At 36.5% G+C, this 19,492-nt stretch overlaps 1 protein-coding gene across 2 annotated transcripts in view; it reads left to right on the forward strand.

Moving 5' to 3' along the window:
* Positions 1-12,084, forward strand: part of LOC130010781 (RYamide receptor-like) — a 36,784-nt gene extending 24,700 nt beyond the window's left edge. For both annotated transcript variants that reach the window (XM_056098816.1, XM_056098815.1), the window contains exon 3: positions 11,652-12,084. In XM_056098816.1, the coding sequence (XP_055954791.1) occupies positions 11,652-12,017 (366 nt within the window). In that variant the 3' untranslated portion in view covers positions 12,018-12,084. The remainder of the gene's footprint in view (positions 1-11,651) is intronic.
* Positions 12,085-19,492: the final 7,408 nt, after the last annotated feature.

Genomic DNA, 19,492 nt, shown 5'->3' on the forward strand with positions numbered 1-19,492 from the left:
ATAACACATATTTCAATATAATAGATATGTGTTCATTCTGACATTTGGAAGAGTGCAGTAACACCGTATAACAATCAGGACTGGTAATTCATAACCATCGAAATCGTTTATCTGCAGAGCAATCACTCAGCCCAAAATTGGAACCGTAAAAAGCGCTTGACGTAAGACGGACGGACAGAGATAGGAAAGACGAAAATAAGCTAGTGAATAAAACTCTTAAGTTTCGATAATATTTTACGAATCGCGTTAAACCCCAAATTCATCTCAGTTTGGCTATACGCCATGTTTATCCGTTAATCAACAGCTGATGGAAAGGTTAACTCCATTGGTTTTACAAGCTGTTTAACACAGTGAATATTAGCATCGGAAATAATCGATGCACTATGTTTAAGTTCGACCGCCTTCAAGCGCACACATCCAAAGTAATTGATTTAAGTGTCAAAGCAATATGATAAATTAGTACAAAAACAGCGTAATACTTTAAAAAATCAACACTTCCGGTGTTTTAGTTGGATTTGATAGAAATATTAAACGTTATATATTTTTTTTTAAGATAAATCTGAGATGATTTATCACCTTTATTTTCATTGCATAGTGATATTAAATTTCTTATTTTATTAGGCCTACCATTTTACATGTAAAAGTTTCATCGTTAGGTCACTTATTTTTTTAACTAAAGAGAAACGTAAGATGCATGGCCGATCGATGGAACCTGACCCAAAGTTTAACCCAGTAACTGAAAGGTTAACCCAGTGCCCGAATATCTGAGAGAAATTCCTGGCGTATGGTCATATTTGTTCAGTGCAATATATTTTATCATTTGGTTCTTTGGGTTGCATCCAAACACACGTGGATAAGCGTCAGTTAATTGAATTTCTTGTTTTATTTTGTTAAAATAAGATCTATGTGTAGGCGAATACCAGTGAAAGTTAAATAGATTCTTAATGGGTGTAGTTTTTAGTTGTAATTCTGTTTACTTCCGAAGTAAAAAAAAACTTATTTCATTTTTTTTTTTCAAATAGATTGCATATGAAGGCGTATAACGTCCACTCGACAAAAGTTATGTTGCTTCGGGACTAACAAATCGTTCGACAGGTGATCGTACTCCGTGTTTGTCACATACAAGCGGAGAATAGAAACCACGCCACTTGACAGACCTTAACCATTCGCCCCCTCCCGTCCCCCAAAAAACTAAGACATAGAAGAGTTAATACAGTTTTTAACTTAAACTGATGACAGATTTTAACTGATGGCAGTTTGGATGTAAATCACTGTTAATAGTGACCAAGACTTTCTTGGTAAACTAGAAAATAGAAAATTTACAAGTTGAAAGGATGTCAATTGAAAGGAAGCAAGACGTTTAGACTTCCGATCGCAAATGATAACGATATTTATAATGAGTATTATTTCGCTAACGTGTCTTATGTACCACAATTACGCCGTACTATTAGAAAGAGAAAGTTCAGTTGCATCATCATATTTAATACTGTAAATAGAGTCTTTGAACATTCCCATGTAACAAATGAAATGAAATGGGGTTTAACGTCCTACTGTTCTGCTCCTAAACTGGGTAATGAAGACGGGCATACGCCATACAGTGTGCTATGAGGGAAATTTTGCCCGGGCAGTTGCGCTACGGCCTACTCTTATATCGAATTCCAACTGCCAAGGGATCTTTTACGTGCACGGCAATATGTTCCGAACGACTAGACAACTGTCCTTGTCGAGCCCTCCATCCTGCAACACTGACAAGGGGAAACCACGCCGGAAAATCTGGATGAACTTTCTCGGCCAATGCAGGGATCGAACACCCGACCTCCAGGCTAGCGAGCCAGCGTCTTACCCACTTAGCCACGTGATCCAACCCCATGTAACAAACCCACACATATTAATTGTTTTTGTCGATAACAGTGATATATTCATGTAAGATACTAGTTCTTGAAGGTTAGAAACCTGTTTGAAGTAAAGACAGCAACTGTATACAGATCACCTTCTTAATTATAGCCAACAAAATTAAATTAACTTTGGTAAAAATAGTCTCCATCTTAAACAGGAAAGACGATTCTGATCATGGATGACCTGAATCATGATGTCAACCAGATTCAGAAATATGTGACAGGTGTACAGAAACTAATCTATTACAATGCTTATATTTTATTCAATTTACTTAAGGCAATATGTCCTATATATAACGTCCACCCATTATGTTTTTTGTCAACCCATTTACTTGATCAAATTGTAAACAAGAAAACGAATTAGCCAATCAAGAATAAAATAATCAATTTTCGTGAATTTCATCAAGCCAAGATCTGTTGACTGGATATGTGTATGATTTAAAAAAAAAAACCCACACAACATGAATAGACTATATTAAATGCTATAAATGACATCAACCGCCTATATAGTAAATGCTATAAATGACATCAACCGCCTATATAGTAAAGCTATAAATGACATCAACCGCCTATATAGTAAATGCTATCAGTGACATCAACCGCCTATATAGTAAAGCTATAAATGACATCAACCGCCTATATAGTAAATGCTATAAGTGATGTTTATACATCCATTCAATCAATCAATACAATGGGACTTAACGTCGGATTTTTCTGCACCTACCGGGATAATGAAGGCGAATATACGTCTTACAGTCCGCCATGATGAAAATGTTGCCTGGGCAGCAATTGAATTACAACTGTCGGGGATTCCTTTACATGCACCCTACCATGTACACGTGTCATCCCAACGACTAGATGATGGTGCTTGCTTGTAGTACTGACAAGGAGAAACCACGCTTTAAACCTTCTCGACCAAAACTGGTTCCCAAGCCACTGGGTCACTGTGGCTACCAATGTAAACAAAACTTATGTTGAAAGCCACGTTCTACGTTCTTTCAAGATTATGTGGGTTAAATACATTAAACTAATGGAACATGGTTGTTTTAAACTAAATGTTACATGTACTTACAGTTGTCAAGTTTTAGAGGGGATGTAAAACATATTATCACAGAACATGCATTTTGTTCGTCTTGTTAAGTCAAGTGCTCTCTATGCATGTAGTGTGTCTGGACATTGTCTTCTCGATTGTCTTTGAAGTTCTCAATAGCTTTTAACTATATCTAACTCTGACTACATCATATCTGGAAATACCTTAATAGTAACTTTGTCAATTACAAATGACCTATATGGTTCTAAATTGTTTGGTACAACATACAGAGGATGATCACTTAATAATAAGACGCGACATCGAAAACAACAAAGGTATACATCGAATCAAGTGAATGGAACCGGGGCTGTACAGTCCTGAGCCTGTAAATTTCAATCAAAATGAAAAATGAACTAACAATAAGGGAATATTTCCCAAACGTTGTATAATACTAATGTGAGTCATGATATGAAATATAAATGTAGGCACATGAAGGAAAATACCTTGATGAGTTACTATTTATATGAAATTTAGTACAAAGCAAAATAAATATGTGGTTTAGTGCCCGGGTGCCGAGGATAACAGTCTTAAATATGTTTTACGTGTATTGGGTGAATTCCTATCGTACTATTTACCCATAGCTGATTTGGTATCGCTTAGAAATAATGCCAACTGTTACAACAAAACAACCATAATAAGAATTTAGATTTTAACCGAATCAGATTGAAGCTTATCACAGCTGTCTGTTTTATTGTAAATTTTCAGCGCGGACTAACTCACTTGTATTTGTTATACTAGATTTATAAAACTTTATTGATATCAATCACCAATAGCCACCGTTTTCTGGCCATATTTAATTCTTTAGTTGTCTTCAAGGGAAAATCAGTTATTAGTTTAACCCCAAATCTACTTAAAATCATTTGCACTGGGAAAAGATAGTATGGTATAGATCTCCATCGGTAATTTATAATTGTATATGTATAACTACGTTAGCCAGGAAAACGCGTTCGGGTCATTTTTCATGAATTTAATTATTCGCCTACACAATATTTAGGACTTATTTTAAAAACATCATTCATAAACAATTGAATTGTTAATTTCTATTTGCAGAAAGGGTTTCTTGGTCACATTTCAACTTTAACTCTGAAAAATGAACACTTAGTTTCCTCAGTTGGGATTCTTAGTTTGAATAACGATTGAATTTAACATTTGTACCCGGTGCGACCTGCGCAATCTTTAGTTTTTGAACAAGAGAGAAAGAGAGAGATAGAGAGAGAGAGAGAGAGAGGGGGAGAGAGATGAAACTAAACAGTAATAAAACATTGTCATGTATTTATCAGTTACCTTTTCGGCTGATTTTTTAAACGTTTGCATGTGCTAGACTATAGTTAAAACCTTCTAATAACGGGGAATATCATGGTTTACAAAAGCAATATACGGAGAGTCTTGCCGTACTGAAATTGTACATGTTAAAAATCCTTTATAATAATCGGCGCCACGGTGGCTAAGTCGGTAAGACGCTGGCTCGCTAGCCTGGAGGTCGTGGGTTCGACCCCGGCTTTGACCAAGAAAGTTCATCGCGATTTTCTGGCGTGGTTCCCATTGTCAGTGGTGGGTGGGTGGGGGGGGGGGGCGGAGAGTTGACGTGGATAGCTGTTTAGAGTTAGGGCTAGGGGGTTAGGGGTTAGCTGTGACGAAAAACCGACGAGTACACGTAAACGATCCCTGGAAGTTGGAATTCCGATATAAAGAGTAGGCCGTAGCGCGTGATGATAACATACGTCAACATTAAATATCGGAATATGAAAAAGCCGAGATCACCAGACCCACTAATAAAATGAAAGTTATATTGCAGCATCTGTGAGTAACCAAACGTCTGAACAGCAGATGTAAATCCAGGAGTAATAATTATCAATTTCCGATATTGATCAAACTGTTCGGTCGCTGTCCGGGTATCGTCTGTTTAGCATTTCGCAGTTCTTCCATAAAATCGTCGTAAAACAACACAGTGCGTTTCTTACTATTTGAAGATCGCTACACTTATATCGTTATAGGACAAATTGGTTACATTAATGTTTTCATACCTCATGAGCCCATACTTAAGCATTATGCACGAGCTAAATCTACCTATTGCAGTTCTTTCTTTGGGCCTTAAATGTTATAGAAACTATTAAATAGACATTTATTAACATGACAGGACCATAATCATCTCTCGATGCCATCGTATAGGTCCGATTTTAAGCAAATTAGAACGGTTCAGCCATTTAATGATTCACCCTAAAATTGATGAAGTGAGATATTATATGTTTGAAATTTATTAAACTATAAAGTTAGTGAACGCGATGCAGGCCAACGTTGTTGGAATTGTGTAGTAGGTATAACCTTACTCAATTTCAGCATGTTTCGATCGTGAATTGCAACTGCGGTTTGTTACTATTGAAATTCTAAGTTTGTCATTACAAATCAACAATTTATCCGTCTGTATCTAAGTTTATTAAAACGTTTGAATGCAAATCGGATTATGTTTTATCCGTTGAACAATGCCCACAAGAAAAAAATTATCCTATCGATCGATAAATCTTTTGCTCACATTCGGAATTTTGTATACGTGATATTAGACATAGTTGGGACCGTGATATTTGACATAGTTGGGAATGTTCTGACATTCTGACATTCTGACCTCCAAGTTTTTTGTACTCATTTTTAAACTACCGCTTCAGGGTAGATTGTATTTTAACTCAGTTGCGATTCACAAAAATGTTCTTGTAAGAGTATAATTTCTTGCCTGGCTTTCATGGGAACTCTTGGTCCGGTCATCTTTAAAACCAGCTGCTTCGTCTGTGAACGAGGGTTGAAAGTACTTTTGAACTCCATATCTAGGTTTTATACGAAAAAAAGTGTTCCCTGCTTTATCACTAGCCCGGATGGTACAGAAAAGTAGGCTGTTACTCCCCATTGATTGATATGCTACGAAATTTATTTAAACAGATGATATGTGGTTGGTAAATACTAGTACCATTCAGATTGAAAAGACAATACACGTGTACCAGTATACTAGTACCACTCACACAGAAAGGACGTGTACTAAACGCTAAGGTTTTTATAATTCAATTAGTCAACCGATCAGTTACTAATACTGTATTAAGATCGCTTGAGATTTAGTCTTGAGAGGTTACAGTGATAGGTATTATAATTATATCATGAAATGTATAAAGTCTGTTGATTTACATATCTGAACCTTAATACCCCAAGATAAAGGATTAATTACAATTATTCTGTGACAGTCGTGGTCATTAACTTGAGTAAGATGACACTAATGATCTTTGATGTTAGACGGCCAGGGAGAGCAACAAATAAGAATCTGTTTTTGCCAGCTTTTCCGCCAACAGTTCGCAGGTTTTGATAATTTTCACATGGATTCCAAATCTTTTTCTATGGAATATTTTTTCTAGGCAATACAAATGCTGTCGACACATGAATTGTAAACGTTGTAGAAAAGTTGTAGATTCTACTTGGCTAAGGTATACTGTAAGAATAACCCTAACCCTAAGGTATACTGTAATAACAACCGTATTATATAAAACCCTGACAAAATCAGTGTCCTATCTTCCGGACCCTATCTCTCCCCAATCACAATGGTCATAAATAAATAGCAAAAATAGAAGGAGATAGGAGTAAAGCCGCGCCGTACGTGTTTTGACACGCATGGATCGTAGTGTTGGGTAGTTCGCAGCCACGCGTAAATCTCACCTACGGGTTTATTAAAATATTATAGACATGACAAATGATAATTAAAGTCTGGCTGATGAATGTACCAATTACGTTAATGAGAAGTAATTCAGATTTAACATTAAAATAAATGTTTAATTCATTAAATTCAATGAAATGGTGTTGAACGTCTTAATTTTCTATTTCGACAGGGCTAATGAAACTTTACATACGCTATACAGTGTCCTATGAGGAAAATTGAACTCAGCAGTGCTACGTTATACTCTTATTACGACGAACGACTTCCAATTGTCAAGGGTTGTGATACGTTTACGCCAACATGTACACGGGACCGCAGTGTGTACACGGGACCGCAGTGTTTCGTCCTATTCAAATAACACGGCATGCACGATTGACGCGAGAGGAAACCACTCTTCAAAATACAGTGGAACGTTCTCGGCCATACCGGAACCGAACTAGAGCCTTAGTCATTGAGCAACGTCGACTTCCATATAAGGGGGGGGGGGTAATTAGACATTTGTCATCAATAAAATGCAAGCACTCGGAATACAATGCCAACAACTTTTTCCATTACATCACCGAAACGGACAATGGTACTGAATTTTTTACGGCCTTGGACAGTTCAAGATGAACGAGAGTCAGGGTGCGTTCATCAACTTGCGGGCTGAGTAAAGTAAACCAGTTCGAGGTTCCAATGTTTTCAATTAAGACATCCACTTCAAATATCCCAAATTTGGTTTATACAATATGTGATTCGAAATGAATAAGTTTTTCGAAATATTTCACATCTAATTTGATAGAATAAATAGAAAGCTTTTCAAGCCGGGGTTCATCTATACTGATTTACGTTTACAGAAACTATACAGCTGTACATCCCCTGATTTCACTGGTGTTGTATCTGAACTCATTCCTATTATTTATTTTACAAAAGAGATATATGAAGCCAAGGTGGGTTGTGTAAGCTTGTAGGTCGCGTGTTCCATCCATGCATTGGCCCAGAAAGTTCATCGGGATTTTTCCGACGTCAGGACGGAGGGCCTCTCAAGGACAGCTGTCTAGTCGTTCGGATGGGACGAAAAACCGAGGTCCCGTGTGTAAATTGGCGTACATGTAAAAGATCCCTTGGTAGTTGGAATTCGATATAAGAGTAGGCCATAGCGCCGCTGCCCGGGCAAAATCTCCATCATAGCACACTGTATGGTCTATGCCAGTCTTCATTGGCCCAGTAGGAGCAGGACAGTAGGACGTTAAACCCCATTTCGTTTCATTTCACAAAAAATGATAGGAGATTTAGGGGTATATCTATTATTGTCCTCACGCAGACGATAAACATTAAGTCGAAACGTGGAAAAACTGTGAAACATGCTCACAAACCTGTGAAAGTAAAGTAAATGTGCGACACTTATTCTTGTCAATATTTATTTAACAAGGGCTAAACTCTGTCTATTCTATGCTGGCAATCCCACTAACTTACACTATTGATTGTGTCTGTTCTCATACATAGACATATTGCTTACAAATTAAACGCCCAAAGGTGAGACACAAAGTGACAAATTAGACGTAACTTTAATGATGAAAACTGTGAACAACCAATCGTCTTATCTGGTACAAACGGGAACTAATTATATGTTAACATTGCTTAAACTGCATATGAAATGTCTTCAATTTTCATTTTATAAATAGCTGTCGCGTGTACACATTGGCGTGTACGTAAAAGATCCCTTTGCAGTTGGAATTCGATATAAGAGTAGGCCGTACAGCCGCTGCCCGGGCAAAATTTCCCTCATAGCACACTGTATGGCGTATACCAGTCTTCATTAGCCCAGGTTAGGAGCAGAACAGTAGGACGTTAAACTCCATTTCATTTCATTTTATAAATAGCTACATAGTTTAATACCAATATGAACTTTGCATTATCAATATATTTTAAACTGAATTCCACTCTTCTTTAGACTTGCCGACATTGGGTTACGTATGGCCGAGGGAATAACTTTACCTGGACAATAACGTCGTTTCGAGCTCAACGGTTTCAAATTGTAAATGTCGGGAAATATGTACAAGAGTTCAACGACCAGACAACTACAGTTCCGTTGAATCATTCCCTTGGTGACCAGTCTTGTAAAATTCGATATTTTATAATTAACTGATTTGGAACAAGACAAAGAAGTTACAATACCAATGCATTTACATTAAAATGAGAAATAGAAAGAACGCATGAGCGTCTCTTTTAATAATATATTACAAATGTTTCTTTATTAAACATGCATTATGCAAGAGCTAAATCAGCATATTGTAAGTCTTTATTTAGGCTTCAGATGTCATAGAAATTATTAATTAGACCTTTATTTACATGACAAGCTCGAAATCAACTCTGTAGACCCTCGGATGGCTTGGATACAGCTCGGATTTAAACAGTCGTCCATTTAAAATTAAATCAGTAAATTGATGACCAAGCTAACGTGACGTCGCTACCGGGAACTGGTGGTGAATGGCCTGTCAAGCGAGAGTACTATTGCTATTGAGAACGTTACTTGATATCAAGAATATGTGGATGGAGTTATCGCCTGTCAATCAAACGATCGTCAATTCTCGTAGACGGTGTAGACGCAGTTTATGCCTATTTCTAGTCAAAACTTAGGAACACTGATAACTCCGTTCAGAATAAAGTAATTGGACCGGAAGTTTCAATATTTTCTTTTTTATCATCTATTTTTGAATTAATATGGCAAGAATGGCCAACTCTTTATTAAACTCTTAACTAATGTATCTTTAAGATATGAATAGATTGTGAAAAGGCAATTTTATAATAGAATTGTACGTATGGCTAATATCCTATGTTCACTGCTACTAGTTTATAACGACGAGAGGGTGCTAGGATGTTTATTGGTGATCAATAAATGTTAAAGACGCAGATATATCCATATTAACTGTATCATGTTTGTTAATTGGTTCATTGTCTTTTTTTCTTAATATCCCATTCCTCTAATTCCAAATTCAATAACAGCTTAATAAGATACACGTATTTAACCCCTCAATCCTTAATGACAAATGGGGGTTGGCTGGTCGATAAGATACACGTATTTAACCCCACAATCCTTAATGACAAATGTGGTTTGGGTGGCCGAATGGTTAACGTATCTATTTTGTGTAATTACCAATTGTTTATATGTACTCATAATATATTATATTACTTGAATAAACATATTTACAAGACCAAAAAAACCCCAAAAAAACCCCAAAACGCGTGTGCATTGCATCATACGGCCTGTCAATGAGTCAAGTGGCGTGGTTTCGATTCCCGCTTGTACGTGACAAGGAGAAGGGTCGCCTGTCCATCCCCGTGGGTTTTCTCCGACTTTCCCCCACTGCTAAAGACCCCTACGCGCAAGCGAATTAATTAAATAAAATTGGACCATATTTTAGTCCCGAAATGACATGATTTGTGCAGTGTGGACGTTAAACCACCCCCCTCTCTCTCTCTGAATGACAAAACGCACTGTGTTTTAGAAACGGTGGTTTTTATAGTACACTCACGGTAGTCAATATTTTCACTGAATAGAATTTTAAAACAGTTTAGGGTTTTACACTTAAGTCGTTCAAAAGGGGATCTCCGAGATATATTAAAGCGTCTTAATACGTAAAGTCTTCACGTAATAATACAGATACATGTTTATTAATATTATTAAATCAGCTGACTTTATTAGAAATTGAACAAATACCATTCATGGAGTGAATGTTGAAAGATCGTCACATTTAAAGATCAGCATCAGGGGTAGAATTATCCGGTAGATTTACTTGATACAATAATTAATAACGCATCGAATGACCAAAATGCGATACATGTTGCGTAATATTAACTCCAAGGAGGCTTATAACATTTTGAAATCCGTGTCGTTACGTCTCTCAGTTATTACAATTGGCCTTTAAATCAGACGCCTCAAATCAAATGGTACCATTGTTGGAATATTTGTAGTGTGTCTTATGCTCGTTAATAAATCCCATTTAATAAGGAAGTGTCTGGAACCGGTTTTTTCTTGGTTTAATTATGTTTGTTCAATTCTTGTGTAAACGAAAAGGGAATACTTAATATCAATTTAATGGCATGTTGACAAATTGGTTAGTGTGTTCTTCCACTTTGAGCAATATATTATATTACTAGTTCCTCTCCTGTTCATTTTTAATATATTCATCAATGATCGAGAGAGAGGGAGACGGGGTTTAACGACAAAAAAATGGTCATGTTGAGACTAACATGTGGTTCAATTTTTATTTCACTAATTCGTTTGCGCGTAAGGGTCTTTAGCAGTGGGAAGAACTTCGAGAACCCGGGGGAAGAAACCACGCCACTTGACTCAAAGAAGACCTTATGATACAAAGCGTTAGCCATTCGCCCCACCCCCCTCCGTCGCTACAAATTTACAATTGGATTTCCAGCTGTATTGTTAATAATGTTGTTCATATGATCGGATCTTCGTGCCGACGTTCACAATTCGCAATATTGAAAATGGTACACCAACAACCTGTGTGTGAATGACTTCATCATAAGAAGTCGCTCGAAGAGTTTAATCGGCCCGGAACGGATATACAGGAGCTACTCATAGTCTCGTTCTTAATCTGCTTGGGTACGACGTTGTTCCATTAAAGGCCTTAAAGGCTCCGTCAATTTTACCTTTAACAATTCCGCATCGGTGGACGGGGTTAGATTTTTGGATGTGATGGCACAATTCCTTGTCTGTATAGTACTATCTTAATTTCCTTGTCAGCGGTGTAGGGGACAGCAGGGGAACGCGTATAGTCGTTCGGATGACACAAAAAGCCGATGTTCCATGTACACATTGGCGTGCACGTAAAAGAACCCTTGACAGTTGCAATAAGAGTAGACAAAATTTCATTCATAGCACACTGTATACCCGCCTTGTTTATCCCAGTCGGGACAGAACGGTTGTGTTTTTTCTAGACTTTAACCATGTTTAAAAATGTTTCCTTTTTTATTTCAGGCGGTTTTGATGATGATAGCTGTTGTTGGGATTTATGCTATTTGTTGGCTGCCATTACACGTAACAACAATAGTTGGTGACGTGCACCCTAGTATCTATGACGTAGATCACATGCGCTATGTTTGGGTTTTCGCCCACTGGCTGGCCATGAGTAGTTGCTCTTACAATCCATTCGTTTACTGGTGGATGAACTCGAGATTTCGACAAGGTTTTAGAGGCATATTAACTTTTGTGATACGATGTGGTTCAAAGGATGATAAAAATATGTTTGGACCCGATAAGTCATTTACGGAATTGAGTGCTAACACCAAACACGTATCAGAAACATGTGTCAGTTCGTTCAACCCAAAAGAAGATTTTATGTGAATAGAGAATAATTGTTGTTAAATTCCTTAGCTGAATCTTTAATTATATTAATCATAATCATTAACCTAAGTGGTTTTTTTCCAATGGAAGATTTAAAAGGGTTAATGCATTGGGTATTTATTGGAGAAAACATTTACATAACAATTAATGGTTTTAGCTAATCACCTTTTCTGATTGTTTTACATCTAACTGAAAAACATGAAAAACAGGACAGCGTGTAAATTATTTTGTTAATATTTATAAAACATTTGTAATAATTTCTTTACCTTTGTTCATCGTGACAGTATTCTGCTATTATGTTGTTGACATTAAAATACGGCGCATAATATTTCAAACTGAAGTGTAGCTTAGGAATGTTTTACGTCAAGTTTTTAAATGTTCTCCAACTTGACTACACCAGGTTGCGAATCCCGTGCCATTTACAGACCATTTGAACTTTTAAATGAACCGTTATAACGTAACATGGGGGTTTGGGAGGCCGAAAGGCGCGTTAGATCACACACGACCAACCACTCGGTGAGTCAATCTTCATAAACAATGAAAAAAACCAGACCAGAACGTTTTGATTTGGTTAAACAATAAAAATGATAGAATTTATGGGATTTTGATGTTAATTAATTTGTCGGGGGATAATCCGTGGAGATAAAACAAGCTGACTTCTGCTTTAATCATATAGAACTTGCCCAATCATTACAGCTGTAAACATGTTACTGATGTGTAGGCGTTTAATATATATCCTATTACATCGGCAGAAGTGCGACTAGTTGTTCGAAAGAAGTGTACATTCAAATACACATTGACATGCACGTTAAAGATCCATCGACAGACACGTTAAAGATCCACTGACATGCACGTAAAAGATCCATTGACATGCACGTTAAAGATCCATCGACAGACACGTTAAAGATCCACTGACATGCACGTAAAAGATCCATTGACATGCACGTTAAAGATCCATTGTTGTGCACGTAAAAGATCCATTGTTGTGCACGTTAAAGATCCATTACCAGTTGGAAATCAGAGATGAGTGGGCGGAAACGTATCTCCTAGCAAAATACAAATATTTTTATGTTTGTCCCAAAATAGCCGAATTATTGTGTTGTGTTAACACCATTCCGTCCATAAAAGTAGCCTGAGTACGTCTCAAGTAGTTACTCGATAAATTAGGTAGACACCTTTTTCCTTTGAACGCCATTAATTTCATTAACATGTCGTTAGTATTCTGTTTTCAGGCGAAGACGAGCTTTAGTAGTCGCTAATGGACGAAATCTATACCCTAAACTATTTTTTTTGTCAACACCGGTTTGCCCTAGGACAAGCAAGGTTTTCTTAAGTATTTCCGTATATAAAAGCCGACGTGAATCAGGAAGTTATGGGATCAAGGTCAGCAAGTGTAAGAGCAAGCATGCAAATAGTCAACATGTTAACATGTCTAGACAGCGAGTATTACCATGTTTATAATAATGGTACCCGGGTATAATAAACTATAGTCTTTTCTACCGATATTAGTCAGAAATGAATATCTGTCTACCTAGAATACTTTAAAATATAATTTACCCTTTGTCAGTAATTTGTAAAAAGGGTCTCGTGTTTGGGATTTTTTATAAATTTATTTATACTTTTATATCCAAAACCATTGTACACTGTTTATTTCCTGGTAAATTCAGGGTATCACATTTATTTCTCGTGTATTTTCAAACTATTAAACCCTTTGGCAACTCTCTATAATTAATTTTGATAATAGGGATTTTCTTTCTATTGTGTTTTGTGGTAGCACTTACAACGATATTAACGCCACCTGCAGATTTCGTAAAGGTCACGAGAAACAAACAGGGCTAGGGCACGTGATTGTTGCCGAGGATTGCGGGTTACGGATAAGTCTTGGATTAGGGAAAGCGGTAGCCCCATTTGCATCTCGTGACCTTGACGAAATCTGCAGGTGGCGTTCAAGTTTAGATCTGGCCCACTTACAACCCCGGTAATTACTACATACTGCGTTTAAAACGACACACGCCCCATTATTCAAATCGGCTAAATTTAACATCTAGACGTTTACATCACAATATTTTCCTTTTAAAGTAGCTAAATCTCTTAACTCAATGTCATCCAAAGTCTTACACGTTGAAAATACAAATTATTTGTCAATTCAAAGCAACATTGATGTTGTGATCTTACCAGGAAAAGCAAGCTTCTGATATCCAATATTTAAGACAAAATAAACATTTTACCATTGGTACACGAATCGTGTATCATAGTGCGTTTTAGCGTCATTTGCAACAAGTGACCAGAAAGAACGAGGCTAGACATATTCAACTGGAGAGCCTGCTCAATAGACTGGAATAACCAGACGCTAGAAATTGCTATAGGGTTGAGACACAGGCCGTATTTCGCTGGACATAACTTATTTGAAATTAAGAGTCAAAACGGAAACAATTGAATGTAAATCAGTTTATATACAATCAGATTACATTATTAGATGGGTTGCGACCCATTTGGGTCAATTTCTAGGCCCCAAATATTAGTGATTTAGCTCCTTTAAATAACAATTCTGATTTCTTTTCTTTGGTAATATACTGACAATGTGTGGACACGTTTTTTGCTTAAATTCGTGTAATTTGAAATATCAGTCTTAATAGTATAAAAATTCGTTCGTTATTTCAAATTGTTTCATATTATTGTATTGTTTTGTTTTGTATAACAAAGTTACTTGAACGCTGAGAAAAACAACTAAAACAGTTCTGTTTGATGAAATAGTAGACAATGTTTCTCGTATGAATTAGTATATGGAAAACCAACGGCAATGCGATCTATCCATTAGTTATTATGTACTGACCAATTTGAAGCAGCCATAATGAAATCAAGCTAATATTCCCTGTTATCAACTTACATTTCATTCCACTATCAAACAGCAAAAAAACCCCAACAAATAACAGTAACAATAATGTTCCGTTAATAGCAAGAAATATCAAGAAAAATCTCAACGTTTTAGAATCTTACAGAGAATCTCATATCCCATTATTCTATTCAAACAGCCCGAACCCTAACGCTATATCCCATTACCAAGTGGACTATTCAAACAACAAAAGTTATTTAGACGCTCCCCTCGACGATCTATATATACACAATCAGCTAGTGATATGACATGTGTTTTTAAATTACGCCATGCCTGAGGAATAACAAAATGAATAACCGAAAATAAATACTAATCTAAAAGTATTGGCTAGTAAGCCAGATCATCACATTCTTTATGTATACGCTCGTAGCAATAAATAAAGCCGAGCCTGTCGAGTAAAGCCGAGACTGTAAGAGAGATTAATAGACATATTGTTATTGAAGCAAAGAATTTATGTTCTAAAACCTTTCAGCGGAAGCGGGAGATGTAAAAGACCACCCCGCCGGAAACTGGCCTCAAACTCGTGCGTGACGCATTTCGGTTAATCATAGCAATAGGCTACTTTATGGAGGCTTGGGAGAAATAAGACTGGTGTATATTATACACATATATGGTTTCAATCTGTGGAATACATGTTTGAACTGTGCTAAATAATCTCTCTTGTTTTTCCAACAATATCACCCAACTAGACTTGAAATCTGTAATTTATAAAGTCTGTTAAATAATTTTCAGCTTTAAATGAGCTATTTCTCTATTTTTTTGCAACTAGAAATAGAAACATGTTCGAAGGATATATTTTAGATTGTCTGGTTATATACAATCGGATTAAAACACAGATCCTATTTCGTTTCGTTTTATATAGTTCAAAATTTCGTTTTACTTATCTTTACTACACTAGGACCCGGAAGAGTTTTTATATCACCCCGCGTTCTGGTTGATGTAAGAGATTAGCATCAAGTTCTCGGCGTGCAGTGCAAGGAACTGTGGGTATCCCACTAGAAACATCAACGCTGATTTGTTAATCAAATGTCTGACGTCATTGGGTCAAACACCGCTTGTATGACCCATTACGCGACCCCCCACTATAGGCATGGAAAGTATAAAAAAGAAACGATATATAGATCTGTATTGTAATCAGATTGGGTTATATATTTAAAAATATTTTATTGTCTGTTTTAATGTTAATGTGTGGGAAGTGTCTTCCTTATATTCCCCAGAAAGACGCATCGTTATAATGACAAACCTATATAGATATCTTCAGCCCGGGGCATTTGATTAATAGCTGATGTATTTCACAGGAACGTCATTATTCAAGGATATGCCGTAACAGTTTAAAAGTGATTAAACATACTACGACAATACTTGGGTTTCTTATTCCCTTCAATACAATCATAATAATTACAACGCCCAGTGGACGCTTACGACTCTTACTACGTACATTTCATCCCATCCCACCGTTATGAGCCCACACAATACTACGCCTATGTGTTTTCTTAAAGCTTGAGAGTTGAACTGAGTTTTAGTCAATTTACAGGTTCTAATCTATGTGTGGACCAAAGAAACTTATAATTTAGGTACATGTATTTTATTATTCGGTTGTTTTATGGCCTCGTAGGTGCATCGGCTGTTTTCGCTAATTGCTTACCAAGGTGCATCGACTGTTTTCGCCAATTGCCTATCAAGAGTTACGCACAGGGGATGGCCATCAGCATGATGTACGGCCCCAGACGTTATAGCGGTTATGATTGTTTACTTAGGTCAACAATAGCGGTTCATCCAGCGTAGCACGAGTATAGTCATGAGCCGGAAGTAGTATCACCGGAAGGGGGGGGGGTCCATCGCCAACAGGCCTATGTTACTCCCCGGTCCGAACTACCTCTATACACCAAATGTCAGCCTCTGGACAGACAGCCTTAGTGTAGCCACCAACCTGAACAGAGACACAAATAAACAGACATTCACAGATATTAGTATTCCATAGCATTCACCATGATTCTCTATGATTACATTTTTGTTTTAAAATATCTATCTGCATAGATAGTAATTTAACATGTACATGTAATATAGATAAAATCTAATGGTCGAAAAGTCTGCAGCTGACAAAACGTTGCGTGGTTGATATGGCCTTTCCAAAATGTGCACTCTCCGCCACAAATACAAGGCCTAACGCCCTTAATGTTTTATTACTTAATTAAACTTATTTTCAAGAACTGAACTGCAATTGTTTTTGTCATTTTCCATTGATCATGTATAGTTCGATTATACCCTATTCGGCGTTTGTGTTGATAATATTGGAAAACTTAATACATACTTTAATCCGATGTGTATCATTTTGAAATTTGAGAATATTAAAATCACGTTTTGTTATGATCTATCGGTGTTATTAAAACACATATCATCGTTTAATACCTTTCTGTCAAAATAATTCAATTACCATAATTTTCTAACTTTATCTTAATGCCAACTGTTTTCACAACCCCAGGCCGGATGCCAAGCTTTGAAAGGGCTTTATTCCTTCTATGATGGATACTTTTATTGGGAATAATTCCTGTAAGTCGTTGATAAGATTTATTTTCAAATTCCAATGAAATAATAATATATCAGACGTCGTAATAGGATTTATGTCGACGTATTCTAATCGTAAAATGTTCTCGATGGTTGATTATATCAAGTTAGGTCGGCTGATATTTAATTTTATTCCTCGGGATTATGTTATAACTATTAACCCTGTTCATTTGAAAAGAACATTAAATTACCAAGTTGTTGCTTAACTTAAAGGTTTATTGTGTCTGCACGAAGAGATTAAATACGAACAAACAGAACCATATTTATTGGCAACAGTTCAATTTATATCTCTATGGATCATATTTGTCGGTAAACTCATTAAATTATATTAAACGAGGGTTTTTTTCTTATAAAGGATAGATTTGATCTTTTGATTTAATCCTACAGATGTGTTATTTAAAAGAGTTGCTGCGTATTTTGTATAATAATGGCGTCACCACTGTCATTGTGTCTTTACAAGTTTTTAAAATTATTAATCAATCGTTTTGAAACTAAAGTAAGATTAACGATGCATGACATCAGATTATCAACCCATCTTTTAAAAATATGTTTGTTAATAAGCCTTGACAGTTGGTCAAAATTTCCCTCTTACGCATCTATTTACCGACCTTTTGGGTAGGGGTGGGAGAAAGCTTCCCTCCTAACATTTGGGCAATCTGACTTTTCGGGCAGACGGGTTAAGTCGGGAAAAAAAATTATGAAATAATCTAGTTGTCAAAATAAAGTGACCGAAGTCAAATAAAACACCAATTTTACTCTTTTGTTTATTAAATAACGCTTGGGAAATTTTATAAAAAGTGTATATATTTTTAAGTCTGCTGATGGACCAATCTAATTGCTTCTCTATATTCCTAACCTGAGCAGAAAATACTCATTATGGGTAGCAACGCATATAATAATGAATTATGAATGTATATGAACTGATTTGCATTCAATCGTTTCCGTTTTTACTCTAAATTCAAATCAGTTATGTTCGCCGAAATACCAATCTCTAGCGTCTGGTTATTCCAGTCTACACCGATAGTATTTAATACGCATGCTCTCTAGATAAGAATATAGCGTCACCGTTTGACATGACTTGTGGAATATGTCTAGCCTCGTTCTTAGAGTTCCTTGTTACAAATGATGCTGAAATGCATTATGGTACACGATTCGTGAACCAGTGGCAAAATGTTTATTTGGTCTTAAATATTGGATATCAGAAGCTCATCTTTTCCCGGCAAGATCACAACATCAATGTTGATTTAAATTGACAAATAACCCGGGGATTAGTGGAGTGGCGCAGAATGAGACCACTGGTGGTGCTGAGGATGAATCTGTATCATTTCCGAACTTCGTAACACAGATGCAAAGTTATGGAACATACAAGGCATGATTATTATGTCTGTGGCAGGAACTGGATTACTGTCCAAGATAAATATCACCCTGTCACAGAAATTGACAAACTAATAATAGATGAAGTACAACCTGTAATATAAACATCAAGAACATTATTGCAATTGTGTTCGACTTTTTAAGTGCCCCGTTTCCCATGGAATTTCAAATTATTTACGTAAAAAGAGTTTTCGTATTTATTTTTTTTTCAAAAGAAAAATTACAGTGTGTTAATTTTTTTAGCCTTAAAGCAAATGGACATTTACTATGCATAGAATACAATCTAAATTTGATTAAAGTTATGGAGCACTTTGTCATATATTTAGGGTTTTCGAGGTGTTGTCAATGTTAGTTTGGGTCATATGGGAAGATGCTAATTGTAGGTTGGTTGGAGAGGTTTGGAAATGTCCGGAGTCCTCAATGGACTAACCCTTTTGAAAAGACTGAACTTTGACCCAATCTACCTTCTTAAAAGGGTCGGGGTTAGTATTCCCAAAAATACTTATTATTTAGAAAGCGGCCATTGTGAACTCCGGAAATTCTCGACCCTCCCCACCCCCACCCTATAATTAGCATTCCCCTATAATACGTTTATAGTCTTGAAATTGGCTTTACTACTCCTAATTTCTTATTGTTGTCCGAG

Source organism: Patella vulgata, chromosome 2 (genome assembly GCF_932274485.2).
Source record: "Patella vulgata chromosome 2, xgPatVulg1.2, whole genome shotgun sequence".
Classification (NCBI taxonomy): Eukaryota; Metazoa; Mollusca; class Gastropoda; family Patellidae; genus Patella; species Patella vulgata.